The 22,773-nt window shown below is 42.8% G+C and overlaps 1 protein-coding gene and 1 non-coding gene across 7 annotated transcripts in view; one reads left to right on the top strand and one right to left on the bottom strand.

Moving 5' to 3' along the window:
• Positions 1–22,350, bottom strand: part of UPP1 (uridine phosphorylase 1) — a 34,657-nt gene extending 12,307 nt beyond the window's left edge. Inside the window, exons 1-3 of one of the 6 annotated variants that reach the window (XM_075558140.1) lie at positions 22,143–22,350; positions 13,621–13,684; positions 617–734 (exon numbers count right to left, since the gene is read on the bottom strand). In XM_075558140.1, coding sequence (XP_075414255.1) covers positions 617–734; positions 13,621–13,664 — 162 coding nt within the window. In that variant the 5' untranslated portion in view covers positions 13,665–13,684; positions 22,143–22,350. Of the gene's footprint in view, positions 1–616; positions 735–13,617; positions 13,685–21,565; positions 22,079–22,142 lie in introns of those variants that run through there. The other 5 variants (XM_075558138.1, XM_075558142.1, XM_075558141.1 and 2 more) reach the window with 5 other exon arrangements.
• LOC142457594 (small nucleolar RNA SNORA42/SNORA80 family) lies at positions 5,037–5,170 on the top strand. The gene has a single exon (XR_012786299.1). It is a non-coding gene; the product is annotated as a small nucleolar RNA SNORA42/SNORA80 family (small nucleolar RNA).
• Positions 22,351–22,773: the final 423 nt, after the last annotated feature.

The raw sequence follows: 22,773 nt of genomic DNA, 5'->3' as shown, positions 1-22,773 counted from the left end.
GGCCGACCAGATATGCCTGTATTGTTATATTATGTTCCCATGTAAGAGCAATGGGATATACTGTCCATTGTGCCTTCTGATTTTTAGTATTAATGTTACTGAGTCCACCTTTGTCCATACTAATTAGCTTTAAAAAAAACCGGGGGGAAGGGTAGGTATAATAAAATTTGCCTTTATAACAATTTTAGGTGTATAATTCAATGACATTAATTTCTATCCACCATGCTGTATAACTATCACCAATATATAGTTCCAAAATATTTTCATTACCCCATGGAATCTCGGTACACATACTAAATTGTAAGCAAAAGGCACCATGGAATTACTTAGAACATGTTTCAATCTTCCCGTTTTAGTCTATCAACGAAGCATTTGGAAATTCATTTTGTATTGTTTCCCTTGTTTGCTAAATGGGTAATGACCTCATTAGCACTCAGATGGATAGCTTTCTTGTGCTCGCCACAGGGTAGTTCAGAAGCAAGAATGGCAAAGAGCATAATTTTTATGACCTTGGCACCAGTCATCTTTCAAACACCGGAGGTGAGATCTACTTGTATCATATAAGAGGGAGTTGATCTTAAGGCAAATTCCTAGAATTAAAAGTCTGGCTTGTTACCTTCACATCTCCAAACATAGCTGGGAAGTCATGGGTAGTGGTGCTGAGACTGAAATGGTACAAAACATCTTCTTTCATTGCTGCTATGTTTGGATTTTCCAGTCGAATGGAGCAGTCACTGTTACAAAACAAAGGTAGATATTTAGAGACACCAGGGTCCAAAGGCTGCTGTTCTGTCGAGAAGTATCTTCTGTTATGGAGGCACTGCTAGGCCCTGGGAACCTGATAACAACATTCTTGTGCCCATGTGCTTCCTTCCCTAGTCTTGGCTCTATTCTTATCCCATTTCCTTCACACCATGACCCTTGTCCTGAGAGCAATTAGGAAGAACTCAGATCAGTGCACAAATCCAATGTGCTGTCACTTAGCCACTCCCCCAATCAAACTGATCCAAGACTTAACTTTATTCTGTTTTAAAAAGTAATATGTTCACCACAGAGAATATGAACAGAAATATGAAGAGAAAAAGACCCTTATCTAATTCTGTCACCGGACATAACCACTATATTGTTTCACATAGTCTTCTAAGCTTGTTCTATGCCCCGTACACAGCAATGTCCAATCACGCACGGGCACAGCAGCATAATATCCTGATACTCTAGGGTGTAGTATAATTTATTGAACAACTTTCTTATTGTGTGACATTAGGTTTGTTTTCACCATTATAAATAATGTGTCATGAATATTTCAGTTAAAACTTGTGTCTATATTGGTCATTGTTTCCTTGAGGAAAATGTCTATCATATGATTAACTGAGTCGAACAGTATTGTTTTTCAGGCAATTGACCAAATTGATTTCTGCCCAGTGTTCTACTTAAAAAGAGAATGTCCACTTTCATCTTTGACAAGTACAGGCAAAGGAAGACTTTTTATAAGTGAAAAACAAACCAAAATTAAGCCATAATATGTACAGTAAAGGTTCTTAAAGAGAGCATAGAATTTCCACCTCCAATGCAGGATATTCAAGTTCAGTTCCCGGCCCATGCACTTCATGCACAGCCACCACTTTCTCTTCCATCAGTGGAGGCTGCACATTGCTAGATGCATGTGATAGTTAAGGATATGTATCCACTTGGCCAGGCCATGATTCTCGGTGGTTTTGCGGTTAAAGTGAGGGGGCTTCACAAAGTTTGTGGATGAATTCTGTATCTGCTCATTCTATTTTTTTTTTATACAAAATTTTGAAGACTCCTCCCCCCCCCCCTTGATGCTCTGGTAAAGATTACCCATTTCTTGATCCTGGACCTGACTCCAGTTCTTGGGATGTGAGCCAATAGCATTCCACCTGACTACAGATTTTGGGATTCACCAGCTTATGCAAGCCTATGATCCAAAAGCTCTCTACCTACTTTTCTGTTTTGTGACTCATTGACCACACACAGCCTGAATGAAATTTCCCCATAGATTGAGGACCTGCCCATCTCCACAGCACTGTGAGTCATTCCCTTGAACTAAATCTATGACCGTCTCTGTATACATGTCACTGACTCCTCAGACAATGGTGAACATGCTTCAGCAGCACTTCCTGACTCAGACAAAGTAGGAAGACCTTGCAGTGCACTTGCCATTCCAGGTAAGGAAACCGTATGGATGACAACAGTCTGATCTTCAGCCCACCGGGAAAATGGCACAGAGTCATGGGATTGCCTTGAATTATGCGTCTACTAACACCCACAGCAACGTCTCATCAACATGGCAGTCAAGGGCCTTCTTTCCTACAAAGAAGACATACTGAAGGGAAGCACAGGACAAACCCCCTACAATTGGGAAGGTTTGAAACGTTGAATCACAGCTGAGACTCATGTTGTCTCTCTGACAAACGTTATATTGAAAACCATGCGAGGAACGAGCATTTTTTTCTTTCCATGAAAAATGCAATTTGTAGCATATACTTTTATGCCCCTTAAATGATTCCCTGTGCCCTCCTAAAAGATGTGCTTCATCTGACCTAAGGAATTGTTTGCAGCAGGCCATTCATCCCAACACCTGTGTGTCAAGACTATACCCTCTCCAGGACAAGATTCAAGCAGGACCCTGCCTGGATTCTATCTGGCTTGTCACCAGTTGACTTTCCTTTCTACCTCCAATACTGGCTTTCCTTTCACTCCTGTTGTTCTTACATGGCTTTAGCTCCCCCCACCCCACCCACAGGCTTATAAAGAGCCCCAGAGGCTTTCGACCACCCTTTCTTTTTTGTCTTTGACTTAGTGCCACCAACAGATGCTGGAAACAAGAACCGAGGCCAAGTATAAAGCTGGGTTACGGGTTAACAAGTAACCATTAGGAGAGGAGACGAGCTGGAAGCCAGGTGAATCTGACTCTCATTCTGGCAAGGCTGAAAGCTCATCAAGTAATTTGCTGCCACCTGTGGTCTGTACTTAAGCCATCGCCTGTCTCCAACCCTGCTTTTTTCCAAACGAACATCTCTAGCTACTTCCCAGCAAAGTGCAAGGCACAGTTTAACCCTTATTGTCCAACATGGCAGCTGTTAAGTTACATGCAACTACTGAGCATTTGAAATGTGAATCGTATATAAACAACACATAAATGAATGAATGTGGCTGTGCTTAAATAAAATGTTATTTACAAAAAGAGATCCCCCAGGTCTAGATTGTTATGTCTCCAGCCTGAAGGAGATCTAGCTATCTCTGCTATCTCTTTGAGTGTGCTTTGACTTGAAATTTGAGGTCCAACTTTAAATATACCTCTTCAACTGTACTGTGACTGCTTCCTAATTCCCAGAGCCACACATACTCCCCAGAAGGAAACATTCAATGATGATTAACACATGCCAGGTACGACACACATGGATCACTGTGCTCTGAGCAATCAGGCCTTTCTGTCTCTTCCTTCAGAGTTTGGCTTTCTGCCCAGAACCCACCTATCATGTGAGCTCAGTCTGAGCCCTGGTGGTATTGCACTGCTGACTGCATGGTCAGTGGTTCAAACCCATCAGACACCCCAAAAAAGAAAGTTGAGGTGGTCTGCTCCCATAAGGACTCCTAGTCTCAGACCCACACTGTCAGTTCTACTCCGTCCTCCAGGGTTGATGCATATCAGAATTAACTCAATGGCAGTGGGTTTGGTTTGGTTTTTCTGAGTTCATAAGAGTGTTAGCAAATGTCTAAAACAAGAAAAGAATAAAAGAAAGAGAGAAATAATGAAAGAAAAAAGAGCAAGGTCTCAGGTGCCTGGTTTTTGGGATACACTGTGTAACTTAAGAATAACTGCACCGTACAAAGAACAGTCTGTACCACATATATTCCTGTTGAAGCAATGTTGCCAAATAAGTAAGCTCACCAAACCCCACTAAATGAACTGGGATCTATCTCAAACTTACCAATAGCCCCAAACTTAAGACTGAAACTACAGTGTGAGAAAAGCAGATGACTGCTATAACAAGGGTAGAGAGCTGACGGTCATTGGACTACCACAGTCTTACACAATGAATAGTATTGAACGTTTGCCTTGTTGCCAATCCACTTTGTTTTTGTAAATAGTGTCCAGTAACTTAAGAATGTAATCTTTAAAAGTCAATAATTCATGTATTATGCTTCATACTCAGTCTACGCTTTCTCAATTGTGTTTTAAGTTCTTTATCATTGGCTAAATAAATGGGTTGTAAGAGTATTGTACACATTGGTACCGTGGGTATCGTCAGGTTAAAATATAACATCTGATTTGATCCCCCTTTGACCCATTTAAGTTCTGTCGGTTCAACTTAAAGGGGAGGCACACATGAATTGAGTCTCAGGTGAATTCCCTCTGCGCATAGACCAGGATGTGAATAGCCGCTCTCACACAGAGCGCACTGAACAGAGGATGATGGCAGGTGCAGCTTAGTTAAAATCGAACACGCCATCCCTTTTGAGCCATTTTAAAGTATTCTAGTTTTCAATATTGACTGTTCTCTTTTCAACTAGGGTTTTTCTCTATTTTATTTTGTTATTGCTGTTCATTTTTTGACTCTTTGCGTTATGTTTTTGTACGTTTTTCGGTATGTGAAATCCAGGATGGGTGAGTCTATAGAGACAGTCACTGGATGAATGGAGCCCACCTGAATGGCAGAAGGGGTTGGGAAGCAAGGGTTGGGAAGCAAGGAATACAAGAAAGAAGAAAATCTTCTAAAATTAATTGTGGTAATGATTGTATAACACTTCTTGATACGATTGAAGTATTGAATTGTATGATATTTGAATTATGTTCCATTAAAATTACTTATTAATATACAGAGTATGAAATGAAAATGTTTATTAAATATATAATTTATTGAATATATGTGTTTATTATAAATATGTTTATTAAATAGAAAGTATGAGAAGATGTCTATGGTGATGATTGTAAAACTCTTCTTAATATGATTGAATGATTAAATAAAACTATTGGGGGGGGGAAGACTTCATAAGAGTAGCTGCCTTGTGCATAGGTTTGGATTTGTGGCAGGTCCGATCCCATGGGCCTCTCACAGTGTCCCAAGCCAAAGCAAACTGTCACCCCGAACCATTGCCTGGTTTTACCTGGTGGGTTTAAGGCACTGAAGTGGGTTGCACAATGAAAAAAAAAAAAAGAAAAGAGTAGCTGCTTTGCTCTGACTTTTCATACCCTAAGCATCTTGCTCATAATTTTTACCAATATTTCAAAACTAACTGAGAGTATCAAACAGGCACACTGGATAATTATGAACATTTCTATTTTTCTTTGTTTTAGGTTTGAGTCATTATTTAAAACATTCAATATTTTAACATTAAATAATTTAATAAATTAATAAAACAATTAAATTTTATAAAAGAAACATTTTTAAAAGAAGTGATTTTATAAATAATTCATAAAATCAATGGACTGATTTAAATAATTGAATATGAAAATATTAACAACTAAGTTATAAATGAACACCTATATTTAATAGCTACTCCGTGTCAATCATGATGTTAGACCTCCGAGAAAGCAACTGTAAAGCATATGCCGTGCCTCTGAGAAGCTCCAAATCTAATAAGAAAAACAGATGGAAGCCGAGGTCAGGGGAATGATAGCACAGTGTTAGCTGCTCTCCACAGAGATGCCTGAAGATATGGGTGCTACAGCAAAGCTTATTAAAGAAACCAGATAGTACCTAGCTATCAAAACAAATTGCATCTGGAATCTTAAAGGCTTTTCTTCAAACTTGCAGCCATCGAAGTGAGGTATTAACTGAGTCCGCATGGAGGAAGCATACCAGTTTATGTGATCCAAGGATTATAAATAATAAATCCAAATCCAAAGGAAGGAAAGATAACCGAACTTAAATAGCGAACACCTGGTCTTACAGAGGTATGGATGACAGGGTCCCCACCTAGACTCAGCCTCCAGTGACTCCCTCTGGCCATGGACCAGGAATGTGTCCATGAACCTGGCTAGTGTGCAGAAGTAGATTGTCGCTAAACCAGCCAGGTTAAGATCTGAACACCTTATCAGTTAATCTCCTTTTTGGATCATTTCAGATATGACCTGCTTTTAGATATTTCCTGCTTTCTTTTCAATCAGGGTTTTTCCTCTGCTTTATTTTGTGATGAGTAGACTGGTAGTTTTCAGACCAGGCAAGAGGAGGATTTGAACTAAGGCACGAGGAATAAGTAGAAAAATAAAATACTTAAGAAGATAAGAAATAATTGAACTTAAAAGGTCTGATTTAATGAATCTATGAAATAAAATGGTGTCTGGAAAACCAGTTCTGACAATATTCCACCATTATGTATAAAGTTTTTGGTGGTTAATTCCTCAGAAGTGGATCACCTGTTCTTCCTTCCTAGTCGGTTCTTAGCTGGGGCTATTTCCTGAAACCTGTTCACTCTGGTGGACCTGCTGTTATTTGACATATTGATAGCACTGCGTCCAGCATCACAGAAACACTGCAGAATGACAGAATGACACACAATGTCGTGATAAACAGAGAGAAGATTGAAGTTGACAAAGATTTCGTTTGACTTGGATCCAGTGTTAATGCACATGGAAGCATCTGGAAACCAAATGATGTATTGCGTGGGTGAAACTGCCGCATATCCCTCTTTAAAGGGCAAAGGTGTCAGGTTGAGGGCTAAGGTGCACCTGACCAAGGCTATGGTACTTTCAGTCACCTTATGTGCACGTGAAAGCTGAACAGGGAACAAGGAAGCCCAAAGAAGAACGGGTGTGTTTGATCTCATTTGAATGACGTTGTTGAGGAAGAATGCAGAAAGCAACATGAACAGCTAGAAGAAACAAATCCCTCTTGGAGGCTGTCCTCCCAGAGTGCTCCTGAGAAGCAAGGATGGAACGATTTTATCTCACGTTCTTCAGCCCTCTTGTCAGAAGAGACCCCGACAAAGGACATCTCACTTAGTAAAGCGGAGGTCCAATGCAAAAGAGGAAGATCCTCCAGGCACTAGATTGACGCCATGGCTACCACACAGGGCTCACACGTGGCAATGGTGAAGACAGACCGGGCGGGCCAATGTCTCGTTGTGTGGTTCACAGGGTTGGTCTGAGTTGGAGCCAATTTGATGGCACCTAACAACAGCACGGGCCGTTTCAGATTGCTGGCTTCCATGACAGTTTTGTCCCCAGTCATGATAGAGAATCCAAGCAGTAGAGATTCAATAGACAGATTGGACCTGCTTCTGAATGCACTGGTAGGAATGTGTTCTCAAAAAGGCAATTATAGATAGGGACTTGAAGCTGAGCACAAATCTTGGTGTGATGCCTACTGGTTAACAGCTAAAAACCCGGGAGAAAATGTGGGGATCTAAGGAGAAGCCATGCTTTGAAATACTAACTATGGATAAAGCTAGATGGCAGCAACTAAGAAACTGATTAAAACATTCTCTGTGGCTCCTTACCTAATGGTTTCTAAGAAGAGTAGATTTATTGAACAATTAACGGCTCATGAAACTTGCAGAAAATAAAGTCTACGGGCAACTACCCCTGTCTCTAGTCCTCCTTTCCACTTTCAAATTCCAGGTAGCAAATGCTGTTAATGCATCCTGAGAATGACAAGACTGCTCACTCTGCCCCCCTCAATCTCACCACTCACGCTCCTTATTTATTTCACTAACTACTAAAACTCATGTTTCAAATGCCACTAATAACTAAATTTTCATTTCGTAGTCCCCATCCTCCTGTATCTTTCTATAACACCCAACATCCTAACTAGTTTTAATATTTCTGAACACCCTCTATTTCTCGGACAAGACCCTCTCGGCGGGCCATTCTTCAGCCCACCAACTGACCTTTTGGTCTTCATTGTCTCCTCCTGCCTCTCATTGTGTCAGAAATACAAGCCTGCCCTCGCTTTCCCTCATAGAAGTTCATCTACTATGTTTCTCCAGATGAGCCACATGATGACTCATCTGTTTTATTATAATTATTTCTACAACTATAATAATCTCCAGTATCAAAAATATTTGAAGCAAATAACCATGTCTTATCTATCTCCAAATCCCCACAACACACAGGCATAGGGTTGAAATGTCATGTTTTCTCCAGGATTTAGCACCCACAGCCTAGACGCCAAAGCTCCCGTAATTTACAGATACCCCTTCTCATTCCTTAGCCAGAGCCAACGGCTTCACCTTTTATAAAGTCCCTCTATGTTCCCCTCCTTCCCTATTCCCCCATAACGAGGCACAGATTAACTAATGAACATTTAGAAAGGACTGATATAGAAAGGACATGTAAACAAGAAACTAAAAGATCAAAGGGAAAGAGGCAAGAAGAGAGGGATGGAGAGGGAGAGGACAAGGCCGCTGGTTGCTACGTGGGAGAGTTTGGGAGACCGCAGGCTCTCCTTCAGGCGCATAGTGACAGCCAGTTCTACCTGCTGCTCCAGGGCCACCAAGAATCCGAGTCCACTTGTCACCAGCACGGCCCATCTTTGAGTCATCTGCAAGGGAATGCTGTTGGCACAGTGTAAACCCCGTGGTCTCCGAGGATCTCGTTTTCACTTGCATTGCTGCATGTAAGCCACGATGTTGTACATTTTGCTCAGCAAGGCCAACTAACCCGCTCCAGGCACAGAAGCCCACTTATCAGATCCTTCAGCCCACATCCTTCCCACGGAAAAATGCTGTTCTCCGTGTGTGTAGTGAGGACAATCCCAAGACTCCCAGAAAGCCTTTTTGATCTCTAGACCAATCTAAAATCCTGAAAACCAAACCGACACAGCTTCTTAAGCTGCTCTTAGGTTAATGACAATTATTTTTAATATAATTATGGTTCCTCTTCTCCCTCAGGATATTATGAACGCACCTTGTGTACGTATTAGAGGCACTGATGAGCAAGCATCGCTGTTGACAAAACAGGATGTGGTTAAGGCAACTTTATTACCATTTCAAAATAGAAAAGCTCTCTTTTATTCTTAATTCCAGGAAGAGACAGGGAAGGAAACTGGGTGTAACTGAAAAACAAGAATGAGCGTAGTGCTATGTAAACTTGACGTGTACCACAGCACATGGCGAACTGAAACACGGTGACTTAGACACGTATCACAGCACACAGCGAACTGAAACAACACAGTGACTCAAAGGCTCTTAAAATCGCAAGTCAAAGAAGTATTATTTGGGAAAATATGTCTCGAGTCCATACACAAGTTTAAGTGATTTTCTGCTAGCTTTAGGGTGGGTGTCATCTTCCTCAGTGCACATTCCCTGAGCATTACATGTGCATATAATGCACGAGAGTCTAAATGACTGGGAACAAGCTTCCAATGCTAAGGGTTCATCAACAAGGAAAAGAAAATGCTAGAGGTATTGGCCTCGGGACATATCTTTCTGTGGCAGTACACTGATCTCGTGGACAGATTCCAGCCTCTGCTCAGGCCCTCCCCATGGCAAGAACACTTTGTTCTACCAACCTGGCATTCTGTGATGCTCACCCTCCTGGCACAATCACTGATGACAAAATGGGTGCAAAAAGCAAATGTGGTGAAAAAAGCTGATGGTGTCTGGCTTTCAAAATATATAGTATATGGGTGTGAAAGGCTCGAAGTTAACCAAGCAGCCATCTAGCAGAGAAGCAATAAGCCCACAGGGAAGAAGCACACCAGCCTGGACAATCATGAGGTGTTGATGAGATCTGGCAACAGGCATCAGAAGACCCAACAAACAAACACAAACAAATAAAAAACCCATATTGTTGAGAATGAGGGGGATCAGAGCAAGGACCCAAAGCCCATCTGTACACAACGGGACATCCCTCACAGAAGTGCCACAAGGAAGGGATGACTCAACCAGGGCACAGTATAGCACCGATGAAATACACACTATTCTTCTGGTTCCTTGAGGCTTCCTCACCCCCAACTATCATGACCTCAGTCTTGCCTTTCATGGCAGGCTAGACTGGAGCAGGTGCACAGATACAAATAAGAGATAAGAGCTCACGACACACAGAATTTAGGAACAGGAATGGGAGTAGCGATACCAGGAGGGTAGGGGAAAAGTGGGGAGGAGAGGGGAGGAAGTGGGAACGGATTTCAGTGGTTAACACATAACCACCCCCACCACCCACCCCCATGGGGGATGAACAACAGAAATCATAGAGGAAGGGAGACAGCAGTCAGTGTAAGATACGAAAATAATTTATAATTTATCAAGGAACACGAAGAAGGGGGTGCATGAGGAGGGAAAAAGGAGGAGCGGATAACAAGCACTCAATAGAAAGTAAATGTTTAGAAAATAATGATGGCAACATATGTACAAATATTCTGTATACAATTGACATATGGAGACATATGGATTGTTATAAGAGCTCCCGTAAAATGATTTTTAATTAAAAAAAACACTACCAACTATTATATAAACTGGCCCAAATGTCTTCCTTGACATTAGTGCTGTCAAGTAGACGCCTGACTTACAGAACACAGCCCACTTCTACACCACACCTAAGGTTCGTTGTGAATCAGATCCTTCTGATTTTCAGGTGTGCATTGCCAGGCCTCTCTTCCTAGTCTGTCAGCTGTGCTGAAACCTTCTCTGAATCAAAGCAGCATGCAGGCCTTCAGTGACAGACGAGTGGCAACTGTCCATAGGGCACACTAAACAGGAATCCGAGGTGGGTCCTCCCAGAGAAGCTGGGGATTTTATCACTGAACCACAACCCCCACTTCTTGCAAGCATGTCTTCAGAGAGGTACTTATGAACAGAGAGCCCACCAGAGCCTCGCCCTGGTGAAGAGATGGTTCCCCTAGACTTTAAGGTAGCAATGATCTCAAGTTTGTTGTTGGGTGCTGACTTGTTTGGGGCTCGTTGACCTCTCTTGTGACGGAGTAGAACTGGCCCATAGGGTTTTCTTGGCTGTGCTTTTTACAGAAGCAAAGCACCCGATCTTACTCCCACAGATCTGTGCGGTGGGCTCAAATGGCTAACCTATTGGCTGGCAGCTAAGAACGTAAGTCTGCCCCACCAAGGCTTGCAGGTATTAATTCATTTAATGTTTACAACGACTATATAGTCTAGGTATTATTATCCCAATTTAAAGGTTTGATAAGTAGTCCTGGTGTCCCTGTAGGTTAAGCATCTGGCTGCTAATTCCATGGTAGACCTTTTAAAGATACCAGTTGTTTTGTGGGAGAAAGATGAGGCTGTTTGCTCGCATAAAGATCTGCAGCCTTATAAACTCACAGGGGCAGTTGGACTCTGTCTCACTGTCCTAGAAGGTCAATGAGGGTCGGAATTGACTTGAAGCCTATGGGTTTGAAGGTTTGAGGTCACATTCCTAATGAGAGACCAATGAAGGGCTGTGTCCATGACTCAGACTTCAAGAATACACACACACACACACACACACACACATACACACATTTAAACCCACCACCATCAAGTCTACTCCAACTAATATAAAACTTATAAGACGTAGTGGACTATCCCCTTTGGGTTTCCAAAATTGTAAATCTTTATAGGAGCAGACAGCCTCATATGTCTTCCACTGTACCGTCAGAGTTCCTTAAGGATAATAATAGTTCAATAAAAAGGCTTTCTATTCTTGTTATGTCCAAAAATGCTATCAGGGATACCAGACCGACGAGGGGCAAGGGTCGGGTGGGGGTAGTTCTTTGGATGTGCGAACACCACTGGAGAGTTCAAAGAGGTGTCAGAGAAGTCGCAGAAATTCCCGAGAATTTCTTAGAACACTTACAAAGAAGACAGACAGGAAGACAAGTCAGCATCACAGAGTCCAAATGCGGGGGTGCAGGCGGGTCTTGGCAAAATCTCATTGCCATTGAGTTGATTCTGACCCAGATGAGAGAGCAGAACTGCCACTGTGGGTGTCCAGGACAGGAGATCTTTAAGGGCGTAGAAAATTTCATCTTTCCCTTGCTGTACAGTAGAAGTGGAAAAAGTGGTCAGGTCTGAACAAAGATCATTGAAAAGGGACAGGATGTCTCAGGTAATACCAGCAGATGAGTAGACAACTGAGGAATGAGGAAGACTTAGATTCCCCAGGCCTAAAAATTGACAGATAAATTAGAAAATCCACCAAATTAAGAATCCATATAAGAATCAGAATTAAGCCATTTTGTCATAGGGTGTGGTACCCTATCATTTGATCTCCTTTGTGATCCTTTATGGATTTGTGCTGGTTTTCAGTGTTTTCTGTATTCATTTCATTTCATTGTCTGTTTTGCTTTGTTGTTGTTGCTAGTTTTATTATTATTGCTATTATTATTTTAATATTTTTCTGTATATGAAATCCAGGAGAGGCAGACTGATGGAGACAGTGGCTGGACTGGTGTTTCCTTAGGGGTGTGGTGGGAAAGGTTGGGGAAAGAGGGGAGCTGAGAATGGGAATGGGAATGAGGACGGTGTTCTGGAGCTGATTGTGGTAATAGGTGTCAGGCTCTTCTTGATGAGGTTGGACTGATGAATTGTGTGATGTATGAATTGTATGCCAATAGAGCTATAAAAAAAGAGAGGGGGAGAAAGAAAAAGAAAATGTAAAACGGGAAAAATAAATGTATTGAATGGAGCACATAAAGTATGTAGTTTATTGTACCTTCATTATATTTTGATGACAAAACATAAATTAATTCAAAGGAAAAAGATTGAATGCTATTGTGTAAGTAAACAATTTATTATTGTTTTTAGTGGCCATCAAGTGGACCCCAATGAATTGTGATGGAATGTGCAATGGGATTAGACCAGCGAGAGTCATGGGGCTTTCACAGACTGATTTTCTGAAGCAGATCACCAAGGCTACTTCATAGCCCACCTTAGTCTGGACGCCCCACTTATCCTATTCACCAATGGCAACACACAAGCCTCCATCGACAGCCATGCTGAAAGGGCCTGCAGAGAACGGAGCCCGGTGTCCCATGGAAAGTGAGAATTTGACTATTGAGTCTTCCCTGTCCTCTCCCTCTGTGACGATCTTATGTTTCAATGTTAATTTCTAAACTGTGATACAATCAAATGAACTTTTTCTTCTGGTGAATAACAACAGCAACAAAGAGACATTATGTCCTGAGGAGAACAATCTAGAATTATGGAAAACTGCAAAGAAAGAAGGGGGGGGGGGGAGTTTGAAGATTTAGAACCAAAAGGAAATGGAAAATGCATAGAAGATTTTTTTTGAATAGTAAGAGTCATATATAAAATAAAACTCTCGTCGATCCTGATTTAAGGGGTCGTGGTGTGGTGGCGCTGTTGGTTAGGTACTGGTCGTCGATTCCACAAGAAGGATGAAGCTCTCTTTTCCGCGAGAGATGTAGTCTCAGCAACCCTCTGTGAGAGTCAGAATTGACTCTACAATGGTGTATTTGGTTTTGTATTGACCCCCATTTGAGTGTTGGTCTGCCTCGTTCCATAAAAGACATTACCAATAGTGCTCTAGCTACCAGATGCTCAGATGTTTAATCATCCGAATTGTGAGCCTTTAGTCTCTGTCACGAGGGGAAAAAAAACATGTTACTATATGTCACATTCTCAGAAAAATGCTTGCGTGAAGTAAGCACAATAAACACCTTCCAACCAGGTAGGAGTTGGAATCTTACTTACTTGTTGTTGTTTCCAGTTTCTTTTGTTTTGTCTCCTGCAGTAGCCATTCTTTAGATTGCACAGGACCCTGGGGGACAAACACAAGAGTGAACCCATTCAATAGGAACCAATGTCACAGAAGAGTCGTTGAAGTCACACTTAATAAGTGAAAAACTCCAATACAACAGTAAAATTTTTTACACGTTTGCGTTGTTGTCAGTTGTCATCTAGTCAATCCTAACTCAGAGTGCCACCATTTGTGCCAAGTAGGATTGTGCTCCATACGGGATTCAAGCCTGTGACCTTTCTGTAGCAGATCACCAGGCCTCCGGGTGGGATCAAGTCAGCAACTTTTTGGTGAGTAGGGTATTGCTTACGCATTTGTACTACCCAGGGACTCTGTGTGTGAAGATGCTTTATGTACACACAAAGGTTTTCTATGATGGACCCAATTGTATCCACTGCTACGGATTTAATCGTGCCCGTTAAAACGATATCTTAAAGTTATACACCTGGACCTGTGAAAGTGTCCTTGTTTGGGAGAAATGAAGTTTTTCTTTGTGGATATTGTTACCAGTTATCTCTTTAGCTTTCCTCTGCAATGGGAATCTCTACTGTAAGCCTGGACTACCTGTTAGGTTGGGTTGTCTAGAGAAACACTCAAAGTCTAGAGAAACACTCAAATATGTATCAGAAAGAACTTTGTATCAAGGAGTGATTTTACATCAAGAAGACATCCCAGCCTAGTCCAACTCAAGCCCCTAGGTCTGATGCTCGCTGGAACCTCTGGTGACACAGCAAAGTGAAGTGGGAAGCAAGCAGGCAGGTGCATATGGATGCATGGATCCACAGTGGGTAGAAGTGTGGCAGAGTGGCTCCATCTCTCAAGGTCGGACAACCCACATGTGGCTGCCCTAGGAGGCAGGCACAGGTTCCCAGCCAGCAGGAAGGTGAAGGTGGAGAGAGGAGGTTGTTTTTAACTTTCTTTCTTGTAGAAAAGGCTACCCCCACCCCTCCGCAGAAGGCACCATCAGGCTGTGAGCTGATTGACACTAACCCTACACCAATGCAAGTTGATATAAAATCTAACTGCCACACTGCCATGGTGTTGTAGAAACAGGTTACTTATACTCTAGGATTCATAACAAATAGAAAGAAATTGTACTTGGAATGGAATGTGCCCAGAGTTTAACACATACTTGATTTAGCTGCTTCAGACACGGGATTTGGGGTTTAAGACTGAATGCTGGAATAAGTTCATACTTTTTCCCCTTCCAAACTAGGTGATAATTTACATTTTAGATCAGCAACTGTTAAACCACTCATCAGATGCCCCATTAATTCACCCCTCATGTGCTCCCTGATTGATCTACTCTTGAAACTTACAGCAGCAGGTTTACCTGAGTGTTTTCGGTGTTTGGTTTGTTTGTTTCTGTGGACTACAAACTTCCATGTCACCCAAGTCAATACTCTTCAACAGTCTAGCCCAGGGGTTGGCAAATTTTTGAGATGAAAGAGCCAATCCTGTCTGTCACAACAATTTAAAAACTATTTGAGAGCCACAAATATATTTTTATAAAGAAATGAAGTCACCTTTATCTGAATAATATTCTTTAAATTTTTAATAAATGAACTTCCGAGCCACATAACATACGTAGATGGACCAAAATCTCCTATTCAGTTCTCTGACTTCATCCTTTCTTCTATTTGCTGTAAGAAAATAGTCTCTTAGTCCATAGTCTCTTCTGACATCCACTTTGATCTTTTCTTTCTTCCCTGTCTTTTCAATGTCCCTTTTGCTTTCCTTGTGAATGATGGTCTGGTTTTCCTCCCACAGGCCATCAGGTCTGCTGTCACTGTTGTTCAGTGCATCAAATCTGTTCTTCAGATGTTCTCAAAATTCAGGTGGCTTTGACTCAAGATTGTATTTTGGCTCTTGTGAACTTTTTAAGAATATTCTTCAGCTTTATCCTGCATGTACATATGAGCAATTGATGGTCTGTTACAGTTAGTTCTGCTCTGGTGTTAGCTGGTGATCTTGAACGTCTCCGTAGTCTCTTCCCACAGATGTAGTCAATTTGTTTTCTGTGTATTCTATCTGTAGAAGTCCATGCATATAGTTTTTTTTATGTTGCTGAAAAGGTATTTCTGTGAATACGTTGTTGGGTTTGCAAAATTCTATCATATGATCCCCAGCTTCATTTCTATCACCAAGACCATATGTTCCTACTACTGTTCTTTCCTCTTTTTCCCCCAACTTTTACATTCCAATCATCAGTAATTATCAATGTATCTGACTGCATATTGGATCAATTTCTGACTGAAATCCTTGGTAGAATTCTTTAATATCTTCATCACTGGCTTTTGTGGTTGGGGCATAAATTTGATTAATATTTGTACTGACTGAATTTCATTGAAGGCGGATAGATATAATGCTATTGCAGACAGCATTATACTTCATGATGGATTTTTACAATATCCTATTTGACAATGAATGTCACCCCATTCCTCTTGATTGTGGTATTCCCAGCATAGTAAAAATCATAAGATTTTCTGTTGCAAAATGGTAAATATCAGTCCATTTCAGTTCACTAATGATGAAGATACAAACTTTTATGCATTCCATTTCATTTTTGAGAACTCCCAATTTTCCTAGATTCACACTTCTCACATTCCAAGTTCTGATCACTAGCAGATGTTTGCTGCTGTTTCTCCTTATCTTGTCTTATGATCCATCTGCAAATGAAGATCCCAAAAGCTCCACTCTCACAGGCTGTACCTGATTCACTTCGCCATGGTTGATTCCACTCAAGAGGAATCCGCTCCCTCAGTCACAATTCGGGTACCTGTGGAGCTGAGGGGCCCATTCTCTGGCCCTACTGCTGACAATATTCTGATTCATCCTTTAGCCTGTTAGCTATGCATAAGATTTTGCAGTGACTCTTTCATTTAAAGTAAGGAGACAAGTCTGCTGTTTTCTGCTCAGAAGAAAACTGGAAGCTCCACTGAAACACGTTCACTTTGGGTGACTGCTGGGATTTGAAATACCAGTGGTATAGCTTACAGCAGCAGTTCTCAACCGGTGGGTCACAACCCCTTGGGAGTCAAACCCTTTCACAGGGGTTGTCCAATTCATAGCAGTAGCAAAGGTACAGTTATGACACAGCAACAAAAATAATTTTATGGTTGGGGGGGATCACCACAACCTGAGGAACTATATTAAAAGTTGAGAACCACTGGCTTACAGGATCACAGCCACACACAAGCCACCATAGTACAACCCACAGTGGTCACACATAGTTACATTCTCACAAACAGTGGATGAGGTTCCCACCTCTCTGTGAGCCTCGCCAGCATTTGTTATGTTCTTTCTTTCTGTTTTTTGCTTGTTTAACTTGGCTGATGGTTAGGGACTATGTCAAATAAACACTCCTGGGTACGAGTCGGGACAGAGCTCATATCTCTCATTTGTGTCACAGCCTGGTGATGACAGTGCATTGGTATCAGAAGCCTTTTTCCATAAGAAGGAGAGAGCAACAGAACCAACGCTGCTTTAGTCCATCACCTTCTGCCAGAGCTGAATCCTGGTCTGGTTCATCTCCTATTGTGTCGTCTGCCAATCCCAGGAGTCATCAGTGGACTACCAACAGTGGATTCATTCAGCCAGCCTTGGACTTCTGAATCCACCACCCTGTGACTCTGCTGTCTTGGCTTTGTCATTCTGCTTCCTGTTCATCAGCTTCAATCTAGGAAAAGTCTGACTTGAACCAGACTAGATTTACCTCTTTCTACAACTGTGTAAGCCTTTCCTTGATAGAATTCTCTTTTTAGATATAACACATACAAGTGTCACTAGTTTTGCTTCTCTAGGGAACCCAAGCTAAAACAGCCGTCATTGTCACTGTAAGTGATATCACATCATTATTTGATTTGCCTCCCCCAGATGGCAAGTGACCATGAGCATTTATTCATGTGTCTGTTGACCATTTGGACGTCATCTTGGTGAACTGTTCATGTCCTTTGCCCACTTTTTAATTGACTTATCTTTTCCGTATTGAGGTATTAAAACATTATATAGATTTTAGAGATTAATCCTTTGGACATTGTGTCGTTGTCAACGAAATGTTCCCACTCCATGGGCTCTCTTGTTACTTTTTAAAATGAAGTCTTTTGATACACATGTTTTTAATGCCCTTGTCCATTTTGTCTCTTCCACGATGGAAACTGTGAGACCACAGCTTGGTTGTCCTTCCCACATGCTCTAGCTTACTCTTACACTCTCCAGATCGGGCAGCTACCAAATTCCATACACATCCTTTCCCCACAACCCCCTGCCCAGATAGGGACTAAAGTGGTGTCATCCAAATCAGCTCTATGCCCCTGTCCAGCAGGATGCAGGTACAGGAGGATGATCTACATCCCTCAACTTCCAATAGAACTTTGAAGTTATTATGTGAGAGGTAATGATAGGAAGGCCAGCCAACTAGGCCCAGGGTAAGGGGACAGGAGAACCATGGAAGGAATTCCTAATACAAAGAGAGATGAAGACATATTTCCTTTACTAATATCTTCCAAGCAAGAGAAAGGTCGGGTGGCAAAGAAGACACATTTCCTATCAATAGTTTCCGAAGAGAAGACAATGAAAGGATGGAGATGGAGATAAGCAGGATATTCACACCAACCCCCCATGATAGAATCCACCTTTGGTGTCTGGCCTGGCAACAAGAGCACAACATGAACTCTGGGGTACATGTGTACCCTCTGTAAAAGGGAGGGAGGTGCACTGTGAAAAGGCAGCCAATAGCAGAAGGTCCACCATGACACCATGAGCAAACAGAACGCTCAAATTTCCATCCCAAGTATCTCTCGGACTTGCTGTGGTGCCTACCTATACATTGGTGCTGACTTGACCCATTAATAAACTCACTTAATTTGTGTGAGCGTATTCATTTCTTGTCTGAATACCATCTCTCATCTAAATACTTTGTTGCCAGGGTGACAAAAACTGATGGAGGAAAGGCCTGGTACCTCTAGCCCTCTCCGGTAATAAAATCGATACATAATAGATCCTTGTGATATTAGAACTGTTCAGCATCTTGACTTGTTGCAGGAGTGCCCCACAGATGAAGTTCTTTCCCTTGCCCAATTAAGAATAAGTTTGTCGAACTTACTGTACAAGCAAGAAGATTTGTTAAGAGAAAAGTACCTTGCTAGGGGAGACGTCTTAGGGGCTCTAAGGCAATGCAGACCACTGTTACACCTAACATGGGAAAGGAGCAGGCTTTTACAAGTGGTTAAGTGGAAAAGGCATTATGGTAATTGATGAACCGGGTGGAGGAATTGGATCTACATGGGTGGAGTTATGGTAATTGAGTGTGTCTGTAACAGATGTTCAAAAATGGAATCCAATGTCAAGGCTTCTGGATAGGGTGTCATCACTTACCCTGTTTCCCAGGAAATAAGACAGTGTCTTAAATTAATTTTTGCTCCCAAAGATGTGCTAGGTCTTATATTTCAGGGGATGTCTTATTTTTTCATGAAGAAGAATACAGTACACATTTAATGTTTTATTAAAAGAGACCTCACACTTCCTGTCTGCTCCGCTACGCTGCAGCCAACAGTGAGCTGCCTGGCAGTGCCTGCCACTACGGTCAAGAATCCAGAGTTACAGTAGCTTCGGGGGGGCTTATTTTCGGGAAGGTCTTATTTTGGGGGGTGCCTTATATTTCAGCGAGAGGCAAAACTGTAAGTAGGTCTTATTTTGGGGGTATGTCTTACTTTTGGGGAAACAGGGTATTATAGGATTCTCAACATCTACCAAGCAGCTAATTTTTCAGGTTCAGTCAGCCCTCTGCCTGAGCATTCTTTGCTCTTGGGTTCAACTCAAAGATCAGGTGTCTGGTCTGTACCTGCTGGTCAAGTGGGTGAATGCCACAGAGTGAGAGTGTGGAGCTAAAACACATTCTTCTTACAGGGGAGAAAAACACATTGTTCTTTAGTCGGGGGGGAAAGAAAATTGAAAATGGCTCAGGCTGCTATAATATGCTACAAATTACAATGTTAACTGGATGAATGGAGTGTTGAGCCCATATGTGTTGACTTGGGGAAATTTTTCAAAGTCATCTGAACATGAAAAATCAGGATTGAAAGCTCCAGCTCTTTCCTAATCTGTCTTAGACTGTGATTTTTTTTTTGTGGGAGGGAGTAGACAATTGAATTCTCACACACACAAATGAGTACAAGTTAAACTGGGAAAATCTGAGTACGTTCAGTGGGTTGTATCAAAGTTAATATCTCATTCTAATATTATATTTTAGTTTTATAAAATGTTACTACTGGGAGAAAGTGAAGTTTATACCAGATCTCTATTGTCTCTAACAATAACACATGTACCAACAAATAACTAAAGAAAATCTAATTTAAATTAAAAAAAATGAAAACCAGGTAGGTGGGAAATTTGGGGACAAGAACAAAACTGTGGGAATCACCAATAAGCAAATTCCAGGCCTCGAACCAAAAGAGGATCAAGAGAAACACAAAGATGGTCAGGGCCGAATCTTGTCACAGATGCATTTACTTTAAAACGCTACCTTTCAAAGATTGAGTGAAAGAGTCACAGTACAACAGCATTTGTACCCTTTGCCCAGATAGAGCTGCCACCTAGAGCTGAATGATTTTCCAAAGCCCAATCCATCAGCTCAACAAATGACACCCCAGAAAGTCAACATCTTCCCCGGGGGGTAAAGGCTTTATGAAACCCTTTTTCTCCGTTCCCATTTGTATATATTGACATTGTATAGCTTTTAGGTATAAGCGATATATCTTAAGGTATCCCTTTTACAATCTAGCATTTTATGACGACGCTTTCTCAAACTTCATACCTTAGGAAGGACAATTCCCACTTCTTGAAGATTAGTCATACTTCACCTGGATCTGAACCTTTGCTATGAGTATCAAGGGCTCACTTATTTGTTACCAGAACCAATGTCTTCTTTCAGTTTTAAACTCTCAAACTAAAGTTGGATAGAGTGGTTACTAGTATAAACGGCTTATTGTAAAACCATTTTTAATACTTTCTGAGTGAACATATTTCAAAAGTAAATCTGTGAGATAAATTTCCGGTGTTTATCATTAGGAAATAGGAACACTGATAAGTTTTATTTTTCTGTTTTACATTTTGTTTTTCAAATGAGTTTAGATTAATTGCATGATTAGTAAGGACAACAAAAGTCCATGTTAATAAAAACCCATGTAAATAAAGAAGAAATTTACCCTTTCTAGCTAAAATTGCAATAATGCCCCACATGCTAAAAGTGTCAGAATTAAGAATCTCATTTGTGTCTGACCCAATGAGTAGTCAGTGGGTTCGCACTGAGCTGCTTACAGGAAGATTACACCAGCCTCTCAGCAGGAAACCAAGATGAGGAACATGCAGATTAAGACATTCTTTCTACTCAAGGAAGTAACGAAGAGATTTAATGTGTATAATAAAAATGACAGCAATTGAGAGCAACCAACTGGGTTTGTAAAGAGTCAAGTAGAAGCAGTGAAAGCAAGGGATTCTGAAACAGGGAAATGTGTGGAGAGAGAGAGAGAGAGAGAAAAAGAGAGAGAGAGAGAGAGAGAGAGAGAGAGAGAGAGAGAGAGAGAGAGAGAGAGAGAGCTCTTTGAGAAGCCTCCTGAAAATCGCCTCCATAGGCTTCACGACCAATCCGCACCATCCAAGGGTCGCAGCTTGGTGTGAGATAGACCTAAGGGGGGTGGGGGCGGGTACACCCCTCCAGGCCCCAGGCGGCGGACAGGAAAGCCACCTGGGCCACGGGATTGAGAAGGAAACGAGCGCGCCCACGCCAGGGGCGTCAGCACCCCTTCCCCGGGGAGGTCCTTCCGACGCCCGCAGGCTGAGAAAAGGCGTGTGAACGTCCCCAACCTCCCAAGCATATTAGCGATGGTTTCCTCTAACACTTACGAGAAAATGTCTCTTTGGCGGTGCTGGAGAAGGCGACAAGGTTGCACCCCCCAATTGAACAGTTGTTAAATTGTTTGAAACATAACCGTGCAAGGGGAGCCCTGCCACTCTGTCACTGACGTCGTCACCAAGTCTCCCACGCTCTGCCTGGGGGCGCGGGGCACGGATCCCCTGCGGCTGGCAACCCCCGACCGGGGGTGGGGGGCAGGCGCCGCTCGCGGCGTCCCAGGCGCAGTCCTCCCTCCTGCTCCCCGCCGAGCTGGGTCCGCACGGTGCTGGGCGGAGACTGGGCGGCAGGGACCCTGGGAAAAGGCAGCTTGGACGCGGCCAGGAGGAGCCACGGTCTGCGGGCTGCCCCCCTTCCAGATCCTCGGGCCAGCCGCCCCTCCCTCTCTTCCTGGCTCCCAGCACCCTTTCCGGCCCCGGCGCTGGACCAGCCAGCCGCCCCGGTCAGCTGGCGCCGGCCAACGCCATGGGGGACCTGGCCTGGCAGGCGAGGAGCCAACACTCCGCCAAGTGGTAATCCCAGAGCGAAAGTGGAGCCGCGCCTTCTCCGCAGGCCCAGCCCTCCACTCACCAGTCAGTCCCGATCCGCCGTGACGCAGGCGACCAAGACCCAGGGGCGGCTGGGAGAGATGGCAGCTCTGGGGAGACAGCAAAAGGCAAAGCAGAGACCTCTGGCTGATGTACATAAACTAAGTGACTGGCAGTGAGCTAGCTCTACATTCAAGCCGGGCCAGGAGGCCCCGCCTAGGTTAAGGTCACCAACTGAGCACACGCCCCCGGACACCGCCCTGACCATGCCTCTGTTTGCTCCTGGCAGTCCTAGCCCTGGACCAATTCTCCTCTACAGGACTACTTCCCCACTGGCCTTGGGCACACCCCTCCAGGGGACCTCAGAAGGCTGCCCAGAACTTCCACCTGCTACGGCCTTCTTGGACTAGATCCCAGTTATTCATTAACCCACTAGCTGGGATAGCGTAACCCTACTAGGTGTTTTTCAACTGCTTTTACAGCAGGAAAAGAAAACCAAAACCAGAGGCAAGGAAGATCAATGACTAGTCCAAGGTCACACAGCAAATGCAGGCACCGCAACTGCATGCTGTGCCTGGACTACATGCAAAAGCAGTCTGAGATGTGGCTTCAAGCACGGGAGGTATTTGCTGACAGCAGGTTCAAGTACCAGCCAGAGAAGACAAAGCAGAAGG

This window comes from Tenrec ecaudatus, chromosome 9 (assembly GCF_050624435.1).
Source record: "Tenrec ecaudatus isolate mTenEca1 chromosome 9, mTenEca1.hap1, whole genome shotgun sequence".
Lineage (NCBI taxonomy): Eukaryota > Metazoa > Chordata > Mammalia > Afrosoricida > Tenrecidae > Tenrec > Tenrec ecaudatus.
The sequence above is the reverse complement of the archived record's forward strand: the minus strand, read 5'-3'. Positions and strand labels throughout refer to the sequence as shown.